Raw genomic sequence first — 27440 nt, forward strand, 5'->3', positions numbered from 1 at the left:
AGTCTTTTTCACATGTGCTGTCACTTAGCCCTATTCCTCCCATTCTGTATATGCTTTTTTCATTTTTATTGCCCAGATGTAGTACTTTTCATTTTTCCCTGTTAAAAACCATTCTGTTAGTTGCTGCCCACTGCTCCAGTTTATTTATATCTTTTTGAATCCTCTCTCTCTCTTCTCTAGTATTAGCTATCCCTCCTAGCTTTGTGTCATCAGCAAATTTAATCAGTTTACCCTGAATTCCTTCATCTAAATCGTTGATAAAGATGTTGAACAATACAGGGCCCAGGACAGAGCAATGTGGTACCCCACTTGAGACATTCTTCCAACTGGATGTGCAGCCATTTACGACCACTCTTTGGGTCCGATCACTAAGCCAGTTATGAATCCACCTAACAGTTGCCTTGTCCATTCCATACTTAGTCATTTTTTCAATAAGGATTGTATGAGAGACTTTGTCAAATGCTTTGCTGAAGTCAAGATATACTATATCTACAGCATTTCCTTGATCCACCCAATCAGTGATTCCGTCATAGAAGGAAATTAAGTTAGTCTGACATGACTTATTAGTTACAAACCCATGCTGACTCTGTTTAATCACTTCATTCTTATCCAGGTACTGACATACATGTTGTTTAATAATTTGTTCAAAGATCTTTCCTGGTATAGAAGTCAGACTCACCAGCCTATAGTTGCCTGGGTCCACCTTCTTCCCCTTTTTGAAGATAGGAACAACATTTGCTCTTCTCCAGTCTTCTGGGACTTCTCCTGTTCTCCAAGAATTTTCAAAGATTATGGAGAGGGGTTCAAAAATTTCTTCTGCTATCTCCTTCAGTACTCTTGGGTGTAATTCATCTGGACCTGGAGACTTGAATTCATTTAGGTTAGCTAAGTGTTTCCTCACTCTCTTTCTGTTTATAGATATCCTGGATTCTTCTATTCCCTTAATAGGACAGTGAAGAACAGTTGATGTTACATTTCCTTTCTGAGAGAAAACAGATGCAAAATAGGAATTTAAAAGTTCGGCCTTCTCAACATCCTGTCTTACCATTTCATCATTTTCATCCTGTAAAAATCCTATAGCATCTTTGACTTTTCTTTTACTTTTGACATATCCCCAAAATCCTTTATTATTGCTTTTGACATCTCTTGCAAGCCTCAATTCATTGTCAGCTTTAGATAATCTGATTTGTGCCCTGCAGGTTCTGCAGACAGCATTATATTCTTCTTTAGATATGCCTCCCTCTTTCCATTTTATAAACATTTTTTTCTTCCTTTTTAGCATCTGCTTAAGTTCTGTGTTCATCCATCCTGGTTTCCTTAAATCCTTCCTATTCTTCCCTCTTTTTGGAATTGTTAACAATTGTGCTTTGAGAATTTCATTTTTCAAGATTTCCCATCCTTCCTGGACATTTTTGTCTTTAAGGATATCCAGCCATTGGATCCCTCCAATTCTTTTCTGAATCCCTTAAAATCTGCCTTTCTGAAATCTAACCTTGAAGTCTGAGTCTTCACAGGTCTTCCGCCTCTAGTTATCCAAAATTCTAAAATAGCATGGTCGCTACCTCCTAGGGTCCCAGCCACTTTTACCTCCTCAACCATTTCCTCCCTGTTTGTAAGGATTAGATCCAAGGTAGCAGTTCCCCTTGTTTTCTCCCCTACCTTTTGGAAGATAAAGTTGTCAGCAAGAGAGGATAAGAATTTCCTTGACCTGTTAGTTTTGCCTGAGAGAGATTCCCAACAAATGTCTGGATAGTTGAAATCTCCCATGACAACTATGTCATATTTTTTGGAGAACTCGGCCATTTGATGCATAAAGAGTTCATCCATATCTTCAGCTTGCACAGGCGGTCTGTAGTAAATGCCTACAATGGTGTCCATTCCATTGTTCTGTCCTTGTATTCTTACCCAAACAGTTTCCACACAAGGAACAGGGCTTGGAAGTTGGTCTTCAAGAGGCCATAAAAGTTAAATTTTCCAACATGATGGAAAAAAGTGTCCAGTTCTTCCAAAACCTTTGCCATATTTCAATGGACTGGACTGTAGAACGAGTCTACTTGTGGTCAGCCTTAACCCAGACATAGTCATCAGAGGGCTCCAAACCTTATGTATGATATGGTTCCAGATATGTCACATGGTTGTAGTAGGAGACAAACTATTGAATTCTTTTCTAGCCAGCATTTATGCGTTGGCTGGTTTAATCTATAAGATACTGATTGTGGTGTCCCTGTAGGTAAAGGTAATCTGTACATGGGTTCCTTGTAGAAAATGTGTTATAAATCTGATTAATAATGCGGAATGAAGTGATACGGTAACTGGCTGCATTGATCTGATTTTTTTAGACCATTTTCTGGATTTTACAGACAAACTAAACAATTTTTTGAAGATTGTTCAGATCCTGTATCTGTTTGGTTTTGCTTGAATGATCTGATGCTTGGCTCCCCAGGGCAAATCAGATGATTGGCAGCGCTGGATGCCTCCGTTTCTATCCTGCAATCTTCTTCTCTATTTCTTCACCAGCCTATCCACTGTTTTTTTGATCTGCCCCACACCACTATCAAAGGTCCCCCCCCCCACAATGGCCTCATCAAAGGGGGGATAATGCACCATTTCCATTATATATAAACCTTTATTACAATGTAATTGTGATGACACCGAGCTCGCCTACCGAAGACCCTTCACCTTGTGTCAACACGATGAGGGCGCTCAGTCAGGAGCACATTGTGTCTCTCTTTTGAAGTCGCTTCAAGGTATGGATTGGATTAACAGCTGAGCAAGTATGGACAATATATAGACAAGGAGCACGCAGAACCTCGGAAATCCTCCGTCGTAATTCTACTTGAAGGCCATTCCTCATTCCTATGGCAGCAAGACAGTAAAGAAGCAGATGCCTTTGAAATGAGATATCTTAACATTTTTATACCTTGGAAAAATGTCATCCACGCTTGTCAAATGACTGGTAGAATTTATTACGTTCTTTGTCATTTATTAAGCATAAAAAGGTGTTCTAAATTTTAACATACAGTATATTTTACAAAAATCTAATTACTAGTGCCGTCTGAAATGCTAAGTGTCACTCACTATTGAAAAGTTACATAGGATATCAGAAATGATCATGTTATCAGTAAAGCATATAAAGCATAATTATAATCATTTATTTCTACAAAAAACTGATTACTAGAGCTAATATATATATATAGTGTGAGGTAGCGCTGTCATTCAAGTAGGGGATACTCGCTCAGCAGCCACAAAATCAGATCCGGCATGGGTTTTCATAAAGCAATAACACAGTCCATGCGGTTTATTCCACCTTCATAAACCCATAGAAGCAACATACACAGCATTACAGCATAGCGTCCATTACAGCTTCACTCTGGTTAAGCCGGTGGTCACACAGGTTACTCAGGCTCTTCAGCCTCATCATTATCTCACCCACGTCAGGGTTTCCTCATGGCTGTTGCTCCCCGCTGCAGACATCCACTCTCTCCTCTGGGACACTCAGCCACCCACAGGCTGTTAGCCAGGAGACAACTCTCCTCACGGGACCTTCCGCTCTGGACCAACCAGGTCCCTGCATTCACCTCATGTGACCTACCCTGGCCACATTATATGGTCCATAGCCACGCCCACCGGGTCACATGGCTATGACCTCATCACAGATCCTTCACACACTTCTTAAACACACCCCCTGGGTGGGTTTGTAGGTAACCAGGCCCCCCCATCTCCCTAGTTACCTGGAGACTTCTCCCTGTGGTCTTGAATCAACACCTCAGCAATGTCCTTGCTGATCAACAAACATACATACTGTAAGTCTCCATCTCAAGGAGGTGGAATAAGATTCTGCAGGTGAACAACTGGCTACGTCGATGGTACCGTCAGCAACGATTTGGATTTCTGGATCACGGAGTGAATTACTTATACGATGGACTACTTGCTAGAGATGGGGTGCACCTTACGAAGACTGGAAAGCATGTATTTGGAAGTCGCCTTGCTACACTTGTAAGGAGAGCTTTAAACTAGAACAACATGGGAAGGGAAGCAAAAGACCAGAAAAAGCCATACACCTGACAAATGCTATTGAGAACTCTGCTATTAGAAGTGGAAGGGAAGAACAAAGACAAAAGAATCTAATTAATAAAAATATTGGAGAAAGAGAAACCAATCACAATCTAAAATGTTTCTATACTAATGCACAAAGCATGGGCAACAAACAAGGAGAATTGGAACTACTAACACAGGAGAAGAAATATGATGTCATTGGAATCACTGAAACTTGGTGGGACAATACACATGATTGGAATACAAGACAAGAAGGATACAACTTATTTGCAAGAAACAGACTTGATAAACGAGGAGGAGGTGTCGCATTGTATGTTAGAAACGCGTATATCTGCACAGAGATTGAAGCTTCAGAGACTGGAAGTTCTGTGGAAACTGTTTGGGTAAGAATACAAGGACAGAACAATGGAAAGGACACCATTGTAGGCATTTACTACAGGCCGCCTGTGCAAGCTGAAGATATGGATGAACTCTTTATGCATCAAATGGCCAAGTTCTCCAAAAAATATGACATAGTTGTCATGGGAGATTTCAACTATCCAGACATTTGTTGGAAATCTCTCTCAGGCAAAACTAACAGGTCAAGGAAATTCTTATCCTCTCTTGCTGACAACTTTATCTTCCAAAAGGTAGGGGAGAAAACAAGGGGAACTGCTACCTTGGATCTAATCCTTATAAACAGGGAGGAAATGGTTGAGGAGGTAAAAGTGGCTGGGACCCTAGGAGGTAGCGACCATGCTATTTTAGAATTTTGGATAACTAGAGGCGGAAGACCAGTGAAGACTCAGACGTCAAGGTTGGATTTCAGAAAGGCAGATTTTAAGGGATTCAGAAAGAGAATTGGAGGGATCCAATGGCTGGATATCCTTAAAGACAAAAATGTCCAGGAAGGATGGGAAATCTTGAAAAAAGAAATTCTCAAAGCACAATTGTTAACAATTCCGAAAAGAGGGAAGAATAGGAAGCATTTAAGGAAACCAGGATGGATGAACACAGAACTTAAGCACATGCTAAAAAGGAAGAAAAAAATGTTTATAAAATGGAAAGAGGGAGGCATATCTAAAGAAGAATATAATGCTGTTTGCAGAACTTGCAGGGCACAAATCAGATTATCTAAAGCTGACAATGAATTGAGGCTTGCAAGAGATGTCAAAAGCAATAATAAAGGATTTTGGGGATATGTCAAAAGTAAAAGAAAAGTCAAAGATGCTATAGGATTTTTACAGGATGAAAATGATGAAATGGTAAGACAGGATGTTGAGAAGGCCGAACTTTTAAATTCCTATTTTGCATCTGTTTTCTCTGAGAAAGGAAATGTAACATCAACTGTTATTCACTGTCCTATTAAGGGAATAGAAGAATCCAGGATATCTATAAACAGAAAGATAGTAAGGAAACACTTAGCTAACCTAAATGAATTCAAGTCTCCAGGACCAGATGAATTACACCCCAGAGTACTGAAGGAGATAGCAGAAGAAATTTTTGAACCCCTCTCCATAATCTTTGAAAATTCTTGGAGAACAGGAGAAGTGCCAGAAGACTGGAGAAGAGCAAATGTTGTTCCTATCTTCAAAAAGGGGAAGAAGGTGGACCCAGGCAACTATAGGCCGGTGAGTCTGACTTCTATACCAGGAAAGATCTTTGAACAAATTATTAAACAACATGTATGTCAATACCTGGATAAGAATGAAGTGATTAAACAGAGTCAGCATGGGTTTGTAACTAATAAGTCATGTCAGACTAACTTAATTTCCTTCTATGACGGTATCACTGATTGGGTGGATCAAGGAAATGCTGTAGATATAGTATATCTTGACTTCAGCAAAGCATTTGACAAAGTCTCTCATAAAATCCTTATTGAAAAAATGACTAAGTATGGAATGGACAAGGCAACTGTTAGGTGGATTCATAACTGGCTTAGTGATCGGACCCAAAGAGTGGTCGTAAATGGCTGCACATCCAGTTGGAAGAATGTCTCAAGTGGGGTACCACAGGGCTCTGTCCTGGGCCCTGTATTGTTCAACATCTTTATCAACGATTTAGATGAAGGAATTGAGGGTAAACTGATTAAATTTGCTGATGACACAAAGCTAGGAGGGATAGCTAATACTAGAGAAGAGAGAGAGAGGATTCAAAAAGATTTAAATAAACTGGAGAAGTGGGCAGCAACTAATAGAATGGTTTTTAACAGGGAAAAATGAAAAGAACTACATCTGGGCAATAAAAATGAAAAAAGCATATACAGAATGGGAGGAATAGGGCTAAGTGACAGCACATGTGAAAAAGACTTGGGTATACTAATAGATCACAGACTGAATATGAGTCAACAGTGTGATGCAGCAGCAAAAAAGGCAAATGCAATTCTAGGATGTATTAACAGAAGCATACAGTCTAGATCACGTGAAGTCATTATTTCCCTCTACTCCTCTTTGGTCAGACCTCATCTGGAATATTGTGTCCAGTTTTGGGCACCACATTTTAAAAAAGACATCAACAAACTGGAGCAAGTTCAGAAAAGAGTGACCAGAATGGTGACCGGTCTGCAAACCCTGTCTTATGAGGAAAGGTTGCAGGATTTGGGAATGTTTAGTTTGCAAAAGAGAAGACTGAGAGGAGACTTAATAGCTGTCTACAAATATCTAAAGGGCTGTCACATTGTAGAAGGATCAACTTTATTCTCATTTGCACAAGGAAAGACTAGAAGCAATGGGATGAAACTGAAGGGGAGGAGACACAGATTAGATATTAGAAAAAACTTTTTGACAGAGTGATCAATGAGTGGAACAGGCTGCCACGAGAAGTGGTGAGTTCTCCTTCAATGGAAGTCTTCAAACAGAGGCTGGACAGACATCTGACTGGGATGATTTAGCGAATCCTGCTTTGAGCAGGGGGTTGGACCAGATGGCCCAGGAGGTCCCTTCCAACTCTACGATTCTATGATTCTAAGGCCACCCACCTTGAGATACATAACCATCCTTCAGGATTCTGCCACTCATCCTCGCTCTTGGGACATCCACACAGCGCCCCCTAGCAGACACAGTGGTTACTACACCACATTATATATATATATATATATTATTAATTATAAAATATATATTTTTTTTAAGTTTTATTTTCCAAAAATCTGATTACTAATGACACCTTAAAAAAAAATTGACATCATCCTCAACCGGCAAATGATTAAGGCTATCAGAAAATATCTTGTCACGTATAGAGCATAAAGTTGTTCTCTAATTTAATGTTTTGGGGTTTGTTTGTTTTCTACAAAAATCTGATTACTGGTGCTAATTAATGCCTTCTGAGATAATAGATGTCATTCATGACAAGAAAAAGGAAACTAAGAATATTAGAAATTATACCGTTCTTTGTTATAAATATATATATATTTTTTTTTTACAAATATGTGATTACTATTACAGCCTGAGATAATTGATGTCGTTCTTGTCTGGAAAATGAATAAAGATATCAGAAAGGATCTTGTTCGCAGTCACTTATAAAGCATGGAGGAGTTCTCTATTATTATAATGTAGTTTCTACAGAAATCTGATTACTAGTGCCACCGGAGAATATGCGGTGTATCCAGCCAATATTCCTGGTAAATTACTGAAGGTTTTTTTAATAACGATCCCGTGTTTAGTCACTCATATACAAAGAGAACAGAACTGGAAAGTGACTAAAGATATAAAAAATAATCCTGTTTTTAATTAATTATAAAGCATGTAGTGTTTCTCCTTACAATTTCTTTTTTTTTTTAGATCTGATTACTAGTGCTGCTTGAAATGGGGAATATCAGGTATTATGGCTGCCAAGGAGGGGGCTAAGGAGACCTGACATTAATCCAAAAAAAGTTAGGAGTCATAGTAATCGGGGTCCAAACACATTAAATGTCAGACATAATGTGTGCTGTGGGGGCGGCTGACAGCTTTCTATGGGTGTCTAGGAAGGATTTTATGGCATCCTGTTTACCTCTCATATCCTGGATGGTGTCTCTTATCTCTCCCTTCCCCCTGCCCTGGTTTGTGGCTACTTCCATGTTTGACCTTCAAGCTCTGGACTATAATTATCCATGTTGAGAAGTGGTAATTAAAGGCAATAACTCAAGCATTTTCCCTTTATGGCTGACGTCCCTAATTCATTTGCAGCAGCTTGTTGGAGATGACCACAAGTTATTTATGAAGTGGCTATGAGGTGCCACCACGGGTCAGGATAGTCCTGCAGCTGTGCGGCCCAATATCCCCGCAGACACCAAGACTGGCAGGTAGAAACACTATTGTTCCAATGTCACACTCACAAACTGGGATGTTAAAGGGGTCCTCCACCATCATGAATTCTTCGGAAAGTGTCCTTTATGTGAACCGATGCCATATTGATAATTGGCTCCAGTGGGCCAACATATAGATCAGAATGCTGGGATTTGTAGTCCTACAAGGACTGAGGGTCTCCTAATATACTGAGCTGTGTATCTAATCCTATCGTGTGTGATACTATCTCCTGAGCTACGCATCTAATCTATTCCAGCCATGTGTGATACTGTCTGCCGAGTCAAATATCTTGCGTGATACTGTTAGGAGGCGCGGGGCGGTAGCGGTGGGCGAGGTAGTCGTCTCTTACGCCCCGGCATGTAACATGAAGGTGGGGGTCCTGGCTGGGTGTGTGGACTTTGTCTACAGGTGCGCTATGCCCTTGCAGACCGTATGATGCTGGTGACGTTGGCCGGCCTGGACCGGATGTTGAACAGTTCAATGAGGGAGACCGTCACCCGGTGATGGACAGTCTTTTACTGAACATCAGCTTGGTGGGGACAATGGATGGCGGGTGCATAGCGTCACAACACGGAGCGTCTTCACACATACTTCTTCGCGTTTACTTGTTCCTGCCTCACGTTTCTGTCTTCACCACCACCCAGCTCACGACAACAGCGGCTCCGCGTTCCCTCTTTAGGGAGCTAGTTTCCCAATATGGCCGGTACGTAGCTTCTCTGCTTGCTGACACCTTGGAGCTCCATCCCGGGTCACTCTCTTCATCTCACGTTCTCTGTTGTGTCCCCGCCCGATACCTGTAGCAATATGTTATATCTTTCCACTGTCTTTCTGAGTTATCCCAGTTTATCACCCGTCCTTCAGTCACATCTCCTTTCTTTACTCCGAATCTCGCTATCCAGTGTCTCGGTCTCCACTCACATCAGGGACACCCCAGTCATGCGTCTCTGCTGACTAGTAAGACCTTAGGTCTGCTTCTGACGCATGCTGGGCACTATCTTACTACCTGACAGTAAGCTGTCTCTGTCCCTTCACCTTATCACCTCCCACTCTGGGCTAGTCCCAAACATTAGCCCCAACTCTCAATACTGTCTGTCAAACTACCACACTGTTGCGAATAACGCATATCCTAATACACATTACACATCAAGGTTAATTTACAACTTTATATCGTGTCTTCAAGGGGGATCGTGGGCAGTATGATCATCTCCTTATAATCCCGTCTGCTGAGCACTGTATCTAATCCTATCATGTGTGATACTGTAAGGAGGTGGCGGGGACCCTGATGAACCTCCTCTCTCCTGAACATTATGTGTGTGTTCCATGGGGTAACCTGGTGTTTATTTCTGTTATGTGTGGTTCTACAGTAAAGTTTTGCCTTTGGAACAGAACTGTGCCTGTGGTGTTTTCCTGCTTGCTTAATCCCAAGATGCTGAAGTGAACGAGTGAAGAAGGTAACTGACTGTACTGCAGGACTGGGACTTCACTTGTCTTTGCATGTGCAAGGGGCCGGGGTGCTCACTGACTGTGTCCTAGTAAACTCGGCCATGACTACCACCCCGAGCCACCTTGTTACAATACCAACTACTAAGCCGTGTATCTAATCCTATCATGTGTGATATATTGTCTGCTAAGCTGCTAAATCCTCTCATGTGTGATATCTTCTACTGAGCTGTGTATCTAATCCTATTATGTATGTTACTGACTGTCTGCTGAGCCGTGTATCTAATCCTATCCTGTGTGATACTGTCTGCTGAGCCGTGTATCTAATCCTATCCTGTGTGATACTGTCTGCTGGGCTGTGTATCTAATCATTACCTGTGCGATACTGTCTGCTGAGCCGTGTATCTAATCATTCTGTGTGATACTGTCTGCTGAGCTGTGTATCTAATCCTCTCCTGTGTGATACTGACTGCTGAGCCGTGTTTCTAATCCTCCTCTGTGTGATACTGACTGGTGAGCCGTGTATCTAATCCTATCCTGTGTGATACTGACTGCTGAGCCGTGTATCTAATCCTCTCCTGTGTGATACTGACTGCTGAGCCGTGTATATAATCCTATCCTGTGTGATACTGTCTGCTGAGCCGTGTATCTAATCCTCTCCTGTGTGATACTGACTGCTGAGCCGTGTATCTAATCCTATCCTGTGTGATACTGACTGCTGAGCCGTGTATCTAATCATTATCTGTGTGATACTGTCTGCTGAGCTGTGTATCTAATCCTCTCCTGTGTGATACTGACTGCTGAGCCGTATATCTAATCCTCTCCTGTGTGATACTGACTGGTGAGCCGTGTATCTAATCCTATCCTGTGTGATACTGACTGCTGAGCCGTGTATCTAATCCTCTCCTTTGTGATACTGACTGCTGAGCTGTGTGTCTAATCCTATTCTGTGTGATACTGTCTGCTGAGCCGTGTATCTAATCCTCTCCTGTGTGATACTGACTGCTGAGCCGTGTGTCTAATCCTATCCTGTGTGATACTGACTGCTGAGCCGTGTATCTAATCCTCTCCTGTGTGATACTGTCTGCTGAGCCGTGTATCTAATCCTCTCCTGTGTGATACTGACTGCTGAGCCGTGTATCTAATCCTATCCTGTGTGATACTGACTGCTGAGCTGTGTATCTAATCCTCTCCTGTGTGATACTGACTGCTGAGCCGTGTATCTAATCCTATCCTGTGTGATACTGACTGGTGAGCCGTGTATCTAATCATTATCTGTGTGATACTGTCTGCTGAGCCGTGTATCTAATCCTCTCCTGTGTGATATTGACTGCTGATCCGTGTATCTAATCCTCTCCTGTGTGATACTGACTGCTGAGCTGTGTATCTAATCCTATCCTGGTGATACTGACTGCTGAGCTGTGTATCTAATCCTCTCCTGTGTGATACTGACTGCTGAGCCGTGTATCTAATCCTCTCCTGTGTGATACTGACTGCTGAGCCGTGTATCTAATCCTATCCTGTGTGATACTGACTGCTGAGTTGTGTATCTAATCCTATCCTGTGTGATACTGACTGCTGAGTCGTGCATCTAATCCTATCCTGTGTGATACTGACTGCTGAGCTGTGTATCTAATCCTCTCCCGTGTGATACTGACTGCTGAGCCGTGTATCTTATCCTCTCCTGTGTGATACTCTCTGCTGAGTCGTGTATCTAATCCTATCCTGTGTGATACTGACTGCTGAGCTGCGTATCTAATTCATCATGTCTGATACCGTCTAATCAGCTGTGTATCTAAGCCTGGTAAATTAGCTGCTGTGTCTAATTCCACAATGTCTGACAGTAGATTTCCCTCCTTTTGCCATTTTTCTCACTAATGAAAAATACCATTATTATTGACACGTACTGTCCCTTTAGCAGTTAATCCCTCCGGCTCGTGAGCCCATGAGTTCGGGCCTGTCTCACCTGCACCTCTCCCCTCATCCCAGGTCGGTCACCTCTGACCCTGTCCCCCTCCCTGTCTTCGGAGGTGAATGGAATTCCATAGACTCATTTACTTTCCCATAGCTGGCGTGTGCCAACATGTGGCCATAACACCCACACGGGACCCGGAACCAGTCCCCTCAGAACCGTCAAGAGTGAGCGGGTCTGCAGAAAAATCGGATTACTATGGCAGAGAGAAACAGTGGAAAGTGGCTGTCCAAAGCCTTTAGCAACCAATCACAGCCCAGCTTTTATTTTTGTAGAACAGTTTAAGAAATCAAAGCTGCTCTGTGATTGGTTGCTATTGAAAACATGGAAGACCATTCTGCTAAACTTGTCCCTGCCCCTCAAATCTGATTAATAAGGCTCAGACTGTCACATTGACCTACCACAAGGGTAAGTTAGCTGTAGTTGTCAGGGGTCCCGGGCCTGGTAGGCAGCTAGGGTTATTTTTGCTCATTGTCGCCCCCCGTTGAGTAATTTATGGGTTGTTGAGAACAGCAGATCAAGAGAAGTGACAACCTCTAAAAGCTCATTTCTGGCTCACAAAAGTAGTTGTCAGATGCCCCGCCTAGTTGTCATTTTCCCCTTTAAGTTGCTCGTGACCATTCAGTCCGGGCTGGGGAATGCAGCAGAAAGCATCATCTATGTTTTACGCAGCCTGCGTCTTTGCACCGCGTGGGTATTTTAGGCCGCACAGATTCCTCTGAAGCCCAGAACTTGTAAACGCTTCTTATTTTAAGACCATTTTGGTTCATGATCATGAATAATAATAATAATAAGTCATATTTTTAGACGCAAGAAAAATGCCTAAACCACAGGTGGGAGCAATAAATAATGGTAGGAGATCGAGATCTCGTTGCCTCGGAAGCTATTTTTATGAAATCGTAGACATTCTATATTATTTGGGTACGTGGGCTGCCATGTGGACATTAATGCCTCAGTCTAGTAATAGACACACGGAGGAACTAACACTAGAAGGACTTGTATAGGAAGGGGGGAGAGCAGGGAACAGTCCGGGTATACCGTAGTAGCGGACAAGTCATATTCATACTTACCAACTGTCCCAAATTTTCAGATAGTCTCGAAAAATTCATGTCTTTCTAGACTTAAAAGCGGCGGTTCTTAAGTTAACCCCACCCAAAGGTGGACGTTCCTTGACAGGAGGGTCAAATCATTCCCAGGATGAAGTTAAAGGGGATCGGTCACTAGGCTAAAAGTGTCCAGTTTTAGTGCTTATTATATTCCCATTGCTCCCCTGACTATGACATTCTTTTCGTTTTTGAAATCCGCCGTACGGTTCCAGAGATATGTGAATTTTTATTCAGTGGTAATTATTATGGGCGTGGCTCTCAGATTTATCTGGGGGAGTGTCTTGTGGCTGCTCTGCATAATTACCCTGTGAGCCACGCCCACTAAGCGGAGACTATAAAAATTAGTGCTAAGTAAAAAGGCTCGTATCTTTGGAACCGTAAGGCGGATTTATAGAAAACAAAAAACTGAATTCTCAGCTGAGCAAGGGGATTACAATAAAGGCAAAAAGCAAACACATTTCATCTGATGATATGTTCCCTTTAAACATCTTTTCTATCACTAATGTTGGTAAATGTGTGTATGTGGGGCTTTTTTTTGGGGGGTATTCCCAAACAAAGTTTAAATGTCACCAATTTTGCACTTGTGGATGATCAGTTGACAAATGAAAGTTCTGCACTTAAAAATGGCTGATTCCTATAGGAAGAGACGCTCCGGAGCACAATCTGCTGTTTCTGGGAGTATTCCATGGACTGCAATGACTGATTCACGTAGCAATTAGAATAAATTGGATAATAACCTGCTAATTAGTTACATCCCAAATAATATCGTGGCCCCGTAGGACTCCTCAGTGCATATCCCAGTGCTAAACCCTTTCAGATGACACACACATGCATTGCTACATAGTCAAAGAGTGGGATCCTCAGAGGGGTGGCAGCAAAAATTTGCAATCATTCAGATAATTAAAATGAATATTCAAGAGTTTCTCTGCTGGTATTCTAATACCGAGCTCCAAATCACCAACGTGGACATAAAGATAAATAATACATTTCTGTTGGCCACCACTAGGGGGAGCTCAGGAGCTCACTGCAGACTGTCTTATTATTGAGTTCTATGTGTAATCAGTCTGCAGTGAGCACCCTCTAGTGGTGAATGCAGGGAGGAGTTTTATCAAATCAATGCAGAGGCTTTGGAGCTTTGTATCAGTAAAAACTGATAACCAACACCTATATAGAAATATTAGGAAATGATCAGTGCTGAATAAAGGACCTAAACACATGGTGTTAAAATATGTTGTTCAGGGCGGAAGTCATCAGGGAGCCCGTCTGGCCATATGTGTCCATATGCATCACCAGAATCATGCCTAGTTACCATGTGGCCATGTTTTTGTTCCTCTTCTCCTCACTATGGGGGGCTTCCTCACTGGGGGGTAAAGTTTCCAGATAAACAATTAGTTGGGAAGTAACCCCCCTTCTGAGAAAGCTGCTGATAAGATCTGAACTCAGGGAACAGATGGTGAAGAGGCAGAGACTGCAGGGGAGGAAGAGGAGGAGGCCACAGGCAGCAAATGGACACAAAACCTCAACTCCAAGAGCCCCCAAAACCAAATCTTAGGTACAAGTCGATTCAGATACCATCCATGTATCTAATGTGTGATACCGTCTACTGAGCTGTGCATCTAATTTGTCTGCTGTGCGAATGTGTCTTATGTGTGATAATGAGCTAATATGATACTGCCTGCTGAGCTGTGTATCTAATCCTATCCTGTGTGATATTGACTGCTGAGCTGTGTATCTAATCCTATCCTGTGTAATACTGACTGCTGAGCCATGTATCTAATCCTATCCTGTGTGATACTGACTGCTGAGCTGTGTATCTAATCCTATCCTGTGTGATACTGACTGCTGAGCCGTGTATCTAATCCTATCCTGTGTGATACTGCTGAGCCGTGTATCTAATCCTCTCCTGTGTGATACTGACTGCTGAGCCGTGTATCTAATCCTATCCTGTATGATACTGTCTGCTGAGCCGTGTATCTAATACTATCCTGTGTGATACTGACTGCTGAGCCATGTATCTAATCCTATCCTGTGTGATACTGACTGCTGAACCGTGTATCTAATCCTATCCTGTGTGATACTGCTGAGCCGTGTATCTAATCCTCTCCTGTGTGATACTGACTGCTGAGCCGTGTATCTAATTCTCTCCTGTGTGATACTGACTGCTGAGCCATGTATCTAATCCTCTCCTGTGTGATACTGACTGCTGAGCCATGTATCTAATCCTCTCCTGTGTAATACTGACTGCTGAGCCATGTATCTAATCCTATCCTGTGTGATACTGACTGCTGAGCTGTGTATCTAATCCTATCCTGTGTGATACTGACTGCTGAGCCGTGTATCTAATTCTATCCTGTGTGATACTGACTGCTGAGCCGTGTATCTAATCCTCTCCTGTGTGATACTGACTGCTGAGCCGTGTATCTAATCCTCTCCTGTGTGATACTGACTGCTGAGCCGTGTATCTAATACTATCCTGTGTGATACTGACTGCTGAGCCATGTATCTAATCCTATCCTGTGTGATACTGACTGCTGAGCTGTGTATCTAATCCTATCCTGTGTGATACTGACTGCTGAGCCGTGTATCTAATTCTATCCTGTGTGATATTGACTGCTGAGCTGTGTATCTAATCCTCTCCTGTGTGATACTGACTGCTGAGCTGTGTATCTAATCCCCTCCTGTGTGATACTGACTGCTGAGCCATGTATCTAATCCTCTCCTGTGTGATACTGACTGCTGAGCCGTGTATCTAATCCTCTCCTGTGTGCTACTGACTGCTGAGCTGTGTATCTAATCCTATCCTGTGTGATACTGACTGCTGAGCCGTGTATCTAATTCTGTCCTGTGTGATACTGACTGCTGAGCCGTGTATCTAATCCTCTCCTGTGTGATACTGTCTGCTGAGCTGTGTATCTAATCCTCTCCTGTGTGATACTGTCTGCTGAGCCGTGTATCTAATCCTCTCCTGTGATACTGTCTGCTGAGCCGTGTATCTAATCCTCTCCTGTGTGATACTGACTGCTGAGCAGTGTATCTAATCCTATCCTGTGTGATACTGTCTGCTGAGCCATGTATCTAATCCTATCCTGTGTGATACTGTCATGCTGAGCCGTGTATCTAATCCTATCCTGTGTGATACTGACTGCTGAGCCGTGTATCTAATCCTATCCTGTGTGATACTGCGGAGCCGTGTATCTAATCCTCTCCTGTGTGATACTGACTGCTGAGCCGTGTATCTAATCCCATCCTGTGTGATACTATCTGCTGAGCTGTGTATATATTCCCATCCTGTGTGATACTGTCTGCTGAGCCGTGTATCTAATTCTATCCTGTGTGATACTGTCTGCTGAGCCATGTATCTAATCCTATACTGTGTGATACTGACTGCTGAGCCGTGTATCTAATCCTCTCCTGTGTGCTACTGACTGCTGAGCTGTGTATCTAATCCTATCCTGTGTGATACTGACTGCTGAGCCGTGTATCTAATTCTATCCTGTGTGATACTGACTGCTGAGCCGTGTATCTAATCCTATCCTGTGTGATACTGTCTGCTGAGCCGTGTATCTAATCCTCTCCTGTGTGATACTGACTGCTGAGCTGTGTATCTAATCCTCTCCTGTGTGATACTGACTGCTGAGCCGTGTATCTAATCCTCTCCTGTGTGATACTGACTGCTGAGCCATGTATCTAATCCTATCCTGTGTGATACTGACTACTGAGCTGTGTATCTATTCCTCTCCTGTGTGATACTGACTGCTGAGCTGTGTATCTATTCCTCTCCTGTGTGATACTGACTGCTGAGCCGTGTATCTAATCCTCTCCTGTGTGATACTGACTGCTGAGCCGTGTATCTAATCCTCTCCTGTGTGGTACTGACTGCTAGGCCGTGTATCTAATCCTCTCCTGTGTGATACTGACTGCTGAGTCATGTATCTAATCCTATCCTGTGTGATACTGACTGCTGAGCCATGTATCTAATCCTCTCCTGTGTGATACTGACTGCTGAGCCGTGTATCTAATCCTCTCCTGTGTGATACTGACTGCTGAGCCATGTATCTAATCCTATCCTGTGTGATACTGACTGCTGAGCTTTGTATCTAATCCTCTCCTGTGTGAAACTGACTGCTGAGCCGTGTATCTAATCCTCTCCTGTGTGATACTGACTGCTGAGCCGTGTATCTAATCCTCTCCTGTGTGATACTGACTGCTGAGCCGTGTATCTAATCCTATCCTGTGTGATACTGTCTGCTGAGCCGTGTATCTAATCCTATCCTGTGTGATACTGTCTGCTGAGCCGTGTATCTAATCCTCTCCTCTGTGATACTGGCTGCTGAGCCGTGTATCTAATCCTCTCCTATGTGATACTGGCTGCTGAGCCGTGTATCTAATCCTCTCCTGTGTGATACTGACTGCTGAGCCGTGTATCTAATCCTATCCTGTGTGATACTGTCTGCTGAGCCATGTATCTAATCCTCTCCTCTGTGATACTGGCTGCTGAGCCGTGTATCTAATCCTCTCCTGTGTGATACTGACTACTGAGCCGTGTATCTAATCCTCTCCTGTGTGATACTGACTGCTGAGCCATGTATCTAATCCTTTCCTGTGTGATACTGTCTACTGAGCCATGTATGCAGCTCTAGCATGTGAAACTGTATTGCTGAATCAGTGTATCTAATCCTATCGTGTATCTCAGCTTTTCCTTTGATGCAAGATGTTCTCCAGGGCTGTGGGAATGTAATGTCCGCCTATTACCTAGTGACAGGTGATAGGTGGTGTGATGTCGCGCATCAGTCGGGTACCGCGCTGCATCTCATCATTCCCGTTCCCTGCAGTGATGTGAATCCCGGATCTCACACCCCAGGACCTTTGATGCCGCCCGGGAACGCTGCACTTCTCCCGCATCCCATATGACAGGATCCGAATTGGAGCAGTGCCTGTGAGTCGGCTCCAGCGGGGTCTTCATGAGTATCTGTAGAATTTGGGATCTGGGGGATCAATATAGGATGATGGAGATCCCAGCAAACCCTTTGTGGGTCCTCAGGGATCTCCTATGCATTCTATCAATTTTCCATGCATCTGATTTGTTTCCTATCAGTTTTCTCCTCGGACTGAAACGCGTCGGTCGCTTCCTATTTTCCATATTCCACTTCCTGTCATTTTGACATTTACGTAAAAAAAAAATATTAAAAATGTAGAGGAAATGGATGGGGACCGATGATAAGGGATCATCACCCATCATCAACTGTAATGCAAAGCATGGCTGCCCTCCGACAGGAGGCCTAGTCTGGAGCTTCTGCTCAGGAAGTGGAAGATAAGGCGAATGTCAGCTCTGGAGCGTGGGCGCTAGAAGGTGATCCTGCACAGACGGCCTTAATTCACTTCCTCTCTCTTCACAAGCCATAAGTGGGGCTAAAAGGGTCATCCCGGGACTGTCCATGGTGGATGAGAAGAGGGCCATATGTCTCATATCCTGGGGCCATGTATGGCCTGGTTTATGGAGGAGGCGGCCATCTTTGTTGATGGGTATTACCGTCGTCTAGGCCTTGGGGTGAGTTCATGTTTTTTGGGAGTGTTTGTTTGTTTTCTTTAGGGTCAACCCAAGAAGAAAAATGCCAACTCCATGTGGTGTGTCCCACCAACAACTCTGCCCCCATTGGGAATAGGTAACATTATCGTCCACAAGACATGACCTTGGGGTCTCCTAGATTAACGTTTAGGAACTTTTTTTGGTTTAGTTCCATAAAGAATGCCGATAATGATATAAAAGGAATGCGATATTTCTTCCGGGAAGCAGTCTCCCTATAAGGGTGAGGTATATAGACGATGTTTTTTTTTTTTCTTCCATAATTAAGAAATGAAGGGGTTAATTTCATATACGTTCCTCCCGTTGAATCCTCTAACATGGCCGTATAATATGGGGGTGGTAGAGAGACCTGGCAGCCATACGTCTCCATGCCCTGGAGGAGACATTTTTGGGAACGATTGTTATAATTGTTTAGTTCCTCTTGTTTTTTTTTTTGTTTGTTTTCTTTTTCTTTTATGTCTGGAAGGGAATGGAAGTCTGTACAGTGAAGTTTGTTTTGTTTTGGGCATCTTTTCTACCATCTAGGGTTGGAAAGATTTTATTTAAACTTTTGGATGTTTTTGGAAATGTTTATCCCTATCCTGTTGGCTTCATATGTTAAAGTTTTCTATATGGCCAGAAACTTTTCTTGCTTGCAGTACCACTTTTCACCACCATCGATGTCAGTACTTTCCATAGCCAATAATGCAACAGCGCCCCCAAGCATCTAACTAATGTAATAAAGCATCCAATTTTTAAGTTTACAATTTTTACCATTCTCACAGCAATTTCCCAGTGTATTCTACATGTTATATAAGTTCGGGTTGTATGGAACAAAACACAATAGTAGATTAAAGCTCTTTAATGCATTTAGAGAAGCACAGAGTGTTTCAGGAGAGGAGTATGCTGATTTTGGGGAGGGTGCGGAGAAGGAGAGTAGCGACTCGTCCCATCTGATGATGGTGGTGAGGATAGGGTTGCATGTGAGTGAGGGAATGGAGGGAATGGAGAAAAGTGGAAGGTCACTTGATGAAGCTGGGCCCTCAGCAGCACAGAGTATGTCAGGAAATGTGTGCTAATCCAGGAAGAAAAAGCAAAAGGAATGCAGACACGTGGGATATAAGAGACCGAGAGATCCATAGTGGAAGGATCAATCTCACAGCAGCACAGAGGAATAATGCAGGAGACACAGTCTTTGAATCCGGGGCGTAATTTCGTATGTGCATGAAACCCATGAGCAGATATGTGCCATGGAGGTAATGAGGCCCCGAACTCGCGTGTTTGCACATGACCCCTCCATCATCTCCGGCCGCCTGGGGGGGAGCAGTGTTTAGCGAAATACATGTCATCTCATCAGATCTTTACTTAGTTCTGCACCAAGTCATGACCTACGGGGAGGCAGCGCCACAAATCCATCACACTGGTTGGGAACATCTTGGCTCTGAAGTTGAATGAGCTGTCAATCAATCCACCCTCCCAGCCCTGCTGGAAAAGGTCCCAGAGACGCCCTGCACTACACTCACCCGCCCAGGTACCAAACCCTCAGCTGTGAGAGGCCTGATCTATCTCTTATGTGTCTTTCCACGTTTTTTAATCCTATATGACCCCCCCCCCCCCGATGTCTTACACGCTTCCTGGCCCACGTTCTGGGGGGCTGTGATCTATTTATACAGAAGACACAGCATCTCTATAACGGGGGCAGTAACTGGAGAACGGACAGACATATGTGCGGTACAGCTGTGCGCCGGCTTTCTACATTCCTCCGACACAGACCCCCATTGTTCCTACCTTTAATGGATAAAGGACATTGTGGGTTTTCTGGAAGTTCAGAGTTACAATGTTATAAAGTCAGGTTTTTTGGCCGCCGTTCCCTTTTATGATAAGACCTTATATGGATTGACCCACATGGATCCCGATGTTCTTCTCCGTGTAGAATACCTCCTTTTCCTGTTTTAAGTAAATGTAGTTTTGTTCTTGCGTTCCTCCATCTTGAGGGTAATAAATCGCGTAGGTCTTGGAGGATGTGGTCTGTGAAGGTGATCATGTCTGCACTTTTGAAGCTTCTACTACCAGGTCACTGGCGCCCAAATAAGGTCTGGAGTGCAAGATCCATCATCTCGGGAGTAGGGTGGGAACTTGAAGAAATATCTAAGATTAAATCCTTGAATCTGACCCCTAGGATCTTCATTGATCACGAGACTTGGATTCCTGGGACCCTCAAAAGAATGGGTGAATTCATGTCCAACTTGTTTATGAGTTGGTGGTGACCACTGCTTCTAAAGACAGTAAATGGAGCTGTGGTCACCAGTCGGTGGTGATCTTAGTGGTCAGACCTCCACTGATCATACAGTTTTTCTGGCCAACCAGTATGGGGGTCTTCCGTCTCTTCCCTGACAGATGTCAGGTAAAAGACTGGTCAGACATGTTCAGCTTGAACACCCTTAATTGTTTTGTTCTCGGGTGGTTGACAGAACCGAACGTACATGTGTCAAACAAACTCTCTACTATGCATGGGCAACCATTTAAAAACCCACCTATGGTGGTCTTGAAACTTATATTTGGTCTTGAATCATACAAAAAGTTAACCTCAAAAGAAACTTTCCATCTACCCTTACTTTACATATCAAGAGCTGCATTCACAATTCTGCTGGTTGACATGTGGAATTCTAATATCTTAGCACGACTGCCTGCTATTCACATAAAGTGTTGTCCTCACTATGAACTACAATCTTAGCAAAACATGAAGAATTGAAATGTGACTGCCTATAGCCAAAAATTGAAAAAAGGCAAAATTGTGAATGCAGCTGGATGTAACTGAGTTTAAGACCTCATGTATTGTATCTCAAGGTCAAAAGAACCCTAGTAAAGCAAAAGGTTAAAATGTTATGCTTTCGGAAGTCACTCCCGCCCTGTTTACTGGTGGAAAGTACCTGTTCTGAATTTCGAGGACCTAACTATTCTTTCATTTTCTCCACAGCTTTGAAAAGATCATTTGACATGGAGGACATCGATGATACCCCTGTGTTTTCCTCAACTTCTCCACTTGCATCTCCCTTCAGTCCAAATCAACCTTCTATGACACGGACAAGCAATGGCGACAGCCAGATATCTACAGGATCCCACCAGCCACTCTATCAGTCCCGAATCCGTATAAGTTCCAGCTGTAGTCCATCCCAGAGTCCCGTTCTCAAATCCAGGATCACCAGCAGCTTGTCCTTTAACCGTGGGACCATGCAAATGGCTAAGACCAATGGAACGTCAGGTCAAGGACTCACCCGTGTTTCTTCTTTCCAAACACGACTTCATCCGAGTGGCTTTTCTTCTTCTGTACAAGGCAGTGACAGCGAGAGCCTCCATAGTTCTACATCAAGCCTGGAATGCTCAGTTCCAACTAAACCTTTTCAGTCACTCCGTCCTACACAGATGTCAGTGGGCCAGCATGGCTCCACGGTCACAATGTCGAATGTATCCAGTCCGGTTCTGAAAAAATTCTCCTCCCATGGAAATATGTTTCATTCTGAGATTGAGCGACCTGGAGTTCGTCTGGTGCCATTGCCTTCTAAGAACCATGGTTCTTTGCCATCTCTAGATCTTCACATCGCTGAAGACCCAATTCCTGACTTGGTTCCTTCTCCTGATGCCGGATATCCACCATCAGAGGGATGGAGTTCACCGTCGCCCGACTACAAACGTCCTCTGTCAAGAAACGCCCCATCAATTAGTCGTGAGCCTTCATTTTCCTCTTCTTCGTCCTCATCACCACCAACCGAATGTGCTCCTATCAACTGCAGTTTAGCTTCCTCACCTTCCCCTCCTCCGGTTTTTGGGCCGGTGTTACCTGCCACTCTTCAGAAGTTCCCAATGTCTGTACAGAGCTCAATAGGAAGATCCAATGGTTCTGGTTTAGAACAGCTTAACAGACCATTGCCACGGACACAACTAAAAGTCAATCTACACTCTATGTCTGGTGTATCTTCTCATCCAAACAAGGAAAAGTCTGAATTGGCCTTCAAGAGTCCATCACCGATGATATCGGGTGGGAGGACATCAAATGCCAATAACTTTGTCAACCAAATGCCACCCATTCCAGGCATTTTGATACAAGACAACCACCAAGAACATGTCCAAGAAACAAGCCACATCAACAATGTGAAGCCATCAGAGATACATTTTTCAACGGAGAGGCTCAGATCTATGATGCGGAGGGCCAACTCCTTCAATAAAGCTGATAATGACAGTCTACAAGGTCATTGTGTTCGAGAGGAAATGGTCATTGAAAAGTCAGCAGGTCGGGTAGCCGATCTTGTAAAGAGCGTACAAGAAACAGTTGCCCAAGAAAAGTCAACCTTCTCTAGTAGAATACAAGGGAATGGACATGCGACCTCAATGCCCTATGTATATGACGGCCTGCAAAACCAGAGGCTCTCAGAGGAATCCAGGAATGGAGTTCCCCAAATGACCCATTGCCTTAGCGGTGAACCAAAGAGTAAGGTACCAACAGAGACCCCCGTAATGCTGGTGTCAAGTAAGGAAGAAGATTCACTGACCTCGGTGGAAGGAAAAATACCGATCACAGATTCTATCATGCAGGGTAAGAAATTTATATGTAGTAGGGTAACGATCTGGGCAACCTTGAGGTCTCCTGAGCAGTAATATTATGCCATGTGGAGCTGTGTTCTGGCGTTTGTATAAAACGCTGCGTGATTTTCACTGTAAAGCAGAAAATAATTACAGAAATGAGTCAGAGATGACCTCATTCACACCTCCGAATATGACTGACCGACCAATGAGCGTTGACCCTGGAGACACTATAGTATCTGCTGGGCAGCAGACATGTTCCTAGTACCCTCTAAAAATCTTGGCCGTAGGAATAAACTCTAGTGACCCCTATAGTGTTCCAAAAAATTAGCTTGAAAGGTTCCTTAAAAATTGACAAGGGAGGAGGGGGCTCGTTGTGAGTCAAAAAGGGGGACAAGCCCAGACCTGCTTATTTAGAGAACAACTGCTGGCCACTCTCCCAGTTTTGGGAAAGGGAGGGTGAGGTATTTCTCCTGCTCATCTATCTCGCCCCCCTCCTCTTCTTCTTCCTTGGCACAAGACGGCATCCCTTACTTCAGTTTGTCTCCTGGGCCAATGAAGGGAAGGGGGAAAATCATGCGTGAAGTAGGGAGGGCAACAACGTGCTCCAAACTTCACCTATCTTACAATCAGATGTTCTATAGAAGCTGCGAAATAGATGGCCTGAGAGCGAGGACATCAAGGTCTCGTTGTGAAGGTGGCCAAACCATTTACGTCACTGGCTCTTGGTGGATCTGCATTTGGTTAGGCCATAAGGTCAATATTATCAGAAAATAGCCAAAAACAGGTTTATGGGACTGGGGCCTATTGACCATAAGGGGCAGCATCTAGTGATGGTTCCTCCAGTATTAGTGGGAATCAAACATATGAACCAGATTGAGGAGACATCCACCCTAACGCACCATGGTAGTTGGGTTTTGCCACATGCCTGGATGGGCCTGTGGGTATCTCACCTTCTAGAAACAAAGCATCCACCACCAGACGTACTGACCACTGGATACAGGTTGTATATAGTGGACAAGCCCTTTCAGTGGTCCCATTCCTAGATTCGCTCCATTAGTGGGGACCTGTACAGTGTCTTACGGTAGTTTACATGCAATTGATCGCTGTATTGAGTGAGAGCGCCCGGGCGTTATACACTATTATTACAAAGGATTTAGCTGTAAGTTTATTTAAAGAAAGTCTCTGACACCCGAAGCAGCTGAACAAACAGCCCCGCACTTATTGTGTGCTGCACAATGACAGCACCCAGGTATTGTCCCCACCGCAGCATAAAGCATCCTGGGAAAACACCTACTGCACAATGCAAAAACTAAACCTTTTCCAAACCTTACCCCTGACCCCTTCATTCCAGTAATTCCTGTTTCCCCCCTACAGAATAAATAATATTAATCAATTATAGCAATTGACAAAATGAGGGCCAGGAAAAGAAGAGGAATAATCCAGGGAATAGTTGTATTCTTGTACATAGGGGGCAGTATTATAGTAGTTATATTCCTGTACATAGGGGCAATATTATAGTAGTTATATTCTTGTACATAGGGGCAGTATTATAGTAGTTATATTCTTGTACATAGGGGCAGTATTATAGTAGTTATATTCTTGTATATAGGGGGCAGTATTATAGTAGTTATATTCTTGCATATAGGGGGCAGTATTATAGTAGTTATATTCTTGTACATAGGAGCAGTATTATAGTAGTTAAATTCTTGTCCATAGGAGCAGTATTATAGTAGTTATATTCTTGTATATAGGGGGCAGTATTATAGTAGTTATATTCTTGTATATAGGGGGCAGTATTATAATAGTTATATTCTTGCATATAGGGGGCAGTATTATAGTAGTTATATTCTTGTATATAGGGGGCAGTATTATAGTATTTATATTCTTGCATATAGGGGGCAGTATTATAGTTGTTATATTCTTGTACATAGGAGCAGTATTATAGTAGTTATATTCTTGTACATAGGGGCAGTATTATAGTAGCTATATTCTTGTACATAGGGGCAGTATTATAGTAGTTATATTCTTGTACACAGGGAGCAGTATTATAGTAGTTAAATTCTTGTACATAGGGGCAGTATTATAGTAGTTACATTCTTGTACATAGGAGCAGTATTATAGTAGTTATATTCTTGTACATTGGGGCAGTATTATAGTAGTTACATTCTTGTACATAGGGGCAGTATTATAGTAGTTATATTCTTGTATATAGGGGGCAGTATTATTGTAGTTATATTCTTGTATATAGGGGGCAGTATTATTGTAGTTATATTCTTGTATATAGGGGGCAGTATTATAGTAGTTATATTCTTGCATATAGGGGGCAGTATTATAGTAGTTATATTCTTGTACATAGGAGCAGTATTATAGTAGTTATATTCTTGTACATAGGGGGCAGTATTATAGTAGTTATATTCTTGTACATAGGGGCAGTATTATAGTAGTTATATTCTTGTACATAGGGGCAGTATTATAGTAGCTATATTCTTGTACATAGGGGCAGTATTATAGTAGTTATATTCTTGTACACAGGGAGCAGTATTATAGTAGTTAAATTCTTGTACATAGGGGCAGTATTATAGTAGTTACATTCTTGTACATAGGAGCAGTATTATAGTAGTTATATTCTTGTACATAGGAGCAGTATTATAGTAGTTATATTCTTGTACATAGGGAGCAGTATTATAGTAGTTATATTCTTGTACATAGGGGGCAGTATTATAGTAGTTATATTCTTGTACATAGGGGGCAGTATTATAGCAGTTATATTCTTGTACATAGGAGCAGTATTATAGTAGTCATAGTCTTGTACATAGGGGACAGTATTATATTAGATATATTCTTGTACATAGGGGCAGTATTATAGTAGTTATATTCTTGTACGTAGGGGGCGGTATTATAGTAGTCATATGTTTGTACATAGGGGCCAGTATTGTATTCGTTTTATTCTTGTACATAGGGGCGGTATTATAGTATTCGGTGCATGGTTGTGCAGTTTTTTGACTGTTTCTGTGTTTACTGGGTGTCCATGCTTGTCTCCGGTACATATCGGCAGTCTCTATCCCTGTCAGGCTTCAGTCTGCACCTCATACTACGTCTGTGAAGAATGTGGCTTGGCACCTCTAGGTATTTCCCGCCGTACATGTAGAAACAGGTGCAGGGTCCATGATTACAGTACGGCGGCCGATGGCGGGCCAGATTCTTGGCCCTTTGCACTTCCATCCATTCTCCTGTGTGGGGCTCAGTGACAGACTCATGTCAGTGAATGACTTGTTCATTTCAGAATACCTTAAAGTCGAAGTTGACAGCCGCCATGATCGCTAGGCTTCGCACCCCTGGGGTGGGAGACTATTTGCGGGATGACAGCGGTACAAGCAGGTCAGACATATGAGAGACAGTGAGAGGAAATGGGGAGAGCGCAGGATTCAGAGGAACAGTGAGAATGACAGCCAGCCACGTTACGTGGAGAAAGACGGGCAGTGAGCGACGTGGGAATGTAATAGTGGGATACGTGTGGACCCTCCGAGGAATGCTACATATGAGAAGCTCGCTGCCTTCGCTGCATGACGTGAGCTCAGGATTAAGTATAAAAAGAGCCATAAACCCACCGCAAAGCATGATGGGAGATGGTATGCCACCATTTATCCAGATTGATGTCCAAGTGGTTGTCAGATATCATGACGGAAGCTTACACAGCTGTCCATCATATCGTCCATCACACCGTCCCTCACATCGTCCATCACGTCGTCACTCATGCCATCCATCACGTGATCCATTGATCCATTCCTCATGTCGTCCCTTATGTCATCGATCATGTCGTCCATCATTTCGTCCCTCCTGTCATCCCTCATGCCATCCATTATGTGGTCTACTCCTCATGTCGTCCCTCATGCCGTCCTTCATGCCGTCCTTCATGCCATCCACCATGTCGTCCATCTTGTTGTCCCTCATGCCGTCCATCATGTCGTCCCTCATGCGTTCTATCATGTCGTCCATACCTCATGTCATCCCTCATGCCATCCATCATGTCGTCTTTCAAGCCGTCCATCATTTCGTCCCTCAAGCCATACATCATGCTTTCCATCATGTTATCCACGATGTTGTCCATCATGCCATCCCTCATTCTCTCAAGCCATCCATCATGTTGTCCATTATGTCATCCCTTATGCCGTCCATCATGCTGTCCCTCATGCCATCCTTCTTGCCGCCCCTCATGTCGTCCATTATGTCATCCTTCATGCCGTCCATTATGTTATCCATCACATGATCCATCCTGTCATCCTTCACACATTCCCTCATGTGGTCGTTCACTATGTCGTCCATCATGCGTCCATCATGTCTTCCATCATGTCATCCCTCATGTCTGTCTTTCATCAAGCCATCTATCATGTCATCCCTCGTGTATTTCTTCATTCATGACGTCAATCTTGTTCTCCATCATATCGTGTCGCGCAGGAGGA

At 43.3% G+C, this 27440-nt stretch overlaps 1 protein-coding gene across 2 annotated transcripts in view; it reads left to right on the forward strand.

Moving 5' to 3' along the window:
- SEPTIN12 (septin 12) overlaps positions 1-27440 on the forward strand; it is a 107789-nt gene that overhangs the window by 23259 nt on the left and 57090 nt on the right. Inside the window, exons 1-2 of one of the 2 annotated variants that reach the window (XM_073558583.1) lie at positions 14251-14388; positions 21377-22990. In XM_073558583.1, coding sequence (XP_073414684.1) covers positions 21397-22990 — 1594 coding nt within the window. In that variant the 5' untranslated portion in view covers positions 14251-14388; positions 21377-21396. Of the gene's footprint in view, positions 1-14250; positions 14389-21376; positions 22991-27440 lie in introns of those variants that run through there. The other variant, XM_073558582.1, reaches the window with a different exon arrangement.

The sequence above is a fragment of the Dendrobates tinctorius genome, unplaced genomic scaffold (genome assembly GCF_039654945.1).
Source record: "Dendrobates tinctorius isolate UK_male_01 unplaced genomic scaffold, ASM3965494v1 ptg000257l, whole genome shotgun sequence".
NCBI lineage: Eukaryota > Metazoa > Chordata > Amphibia > Anura > Dendrobatidae > Dendrobates > Dendrobates tinctorius.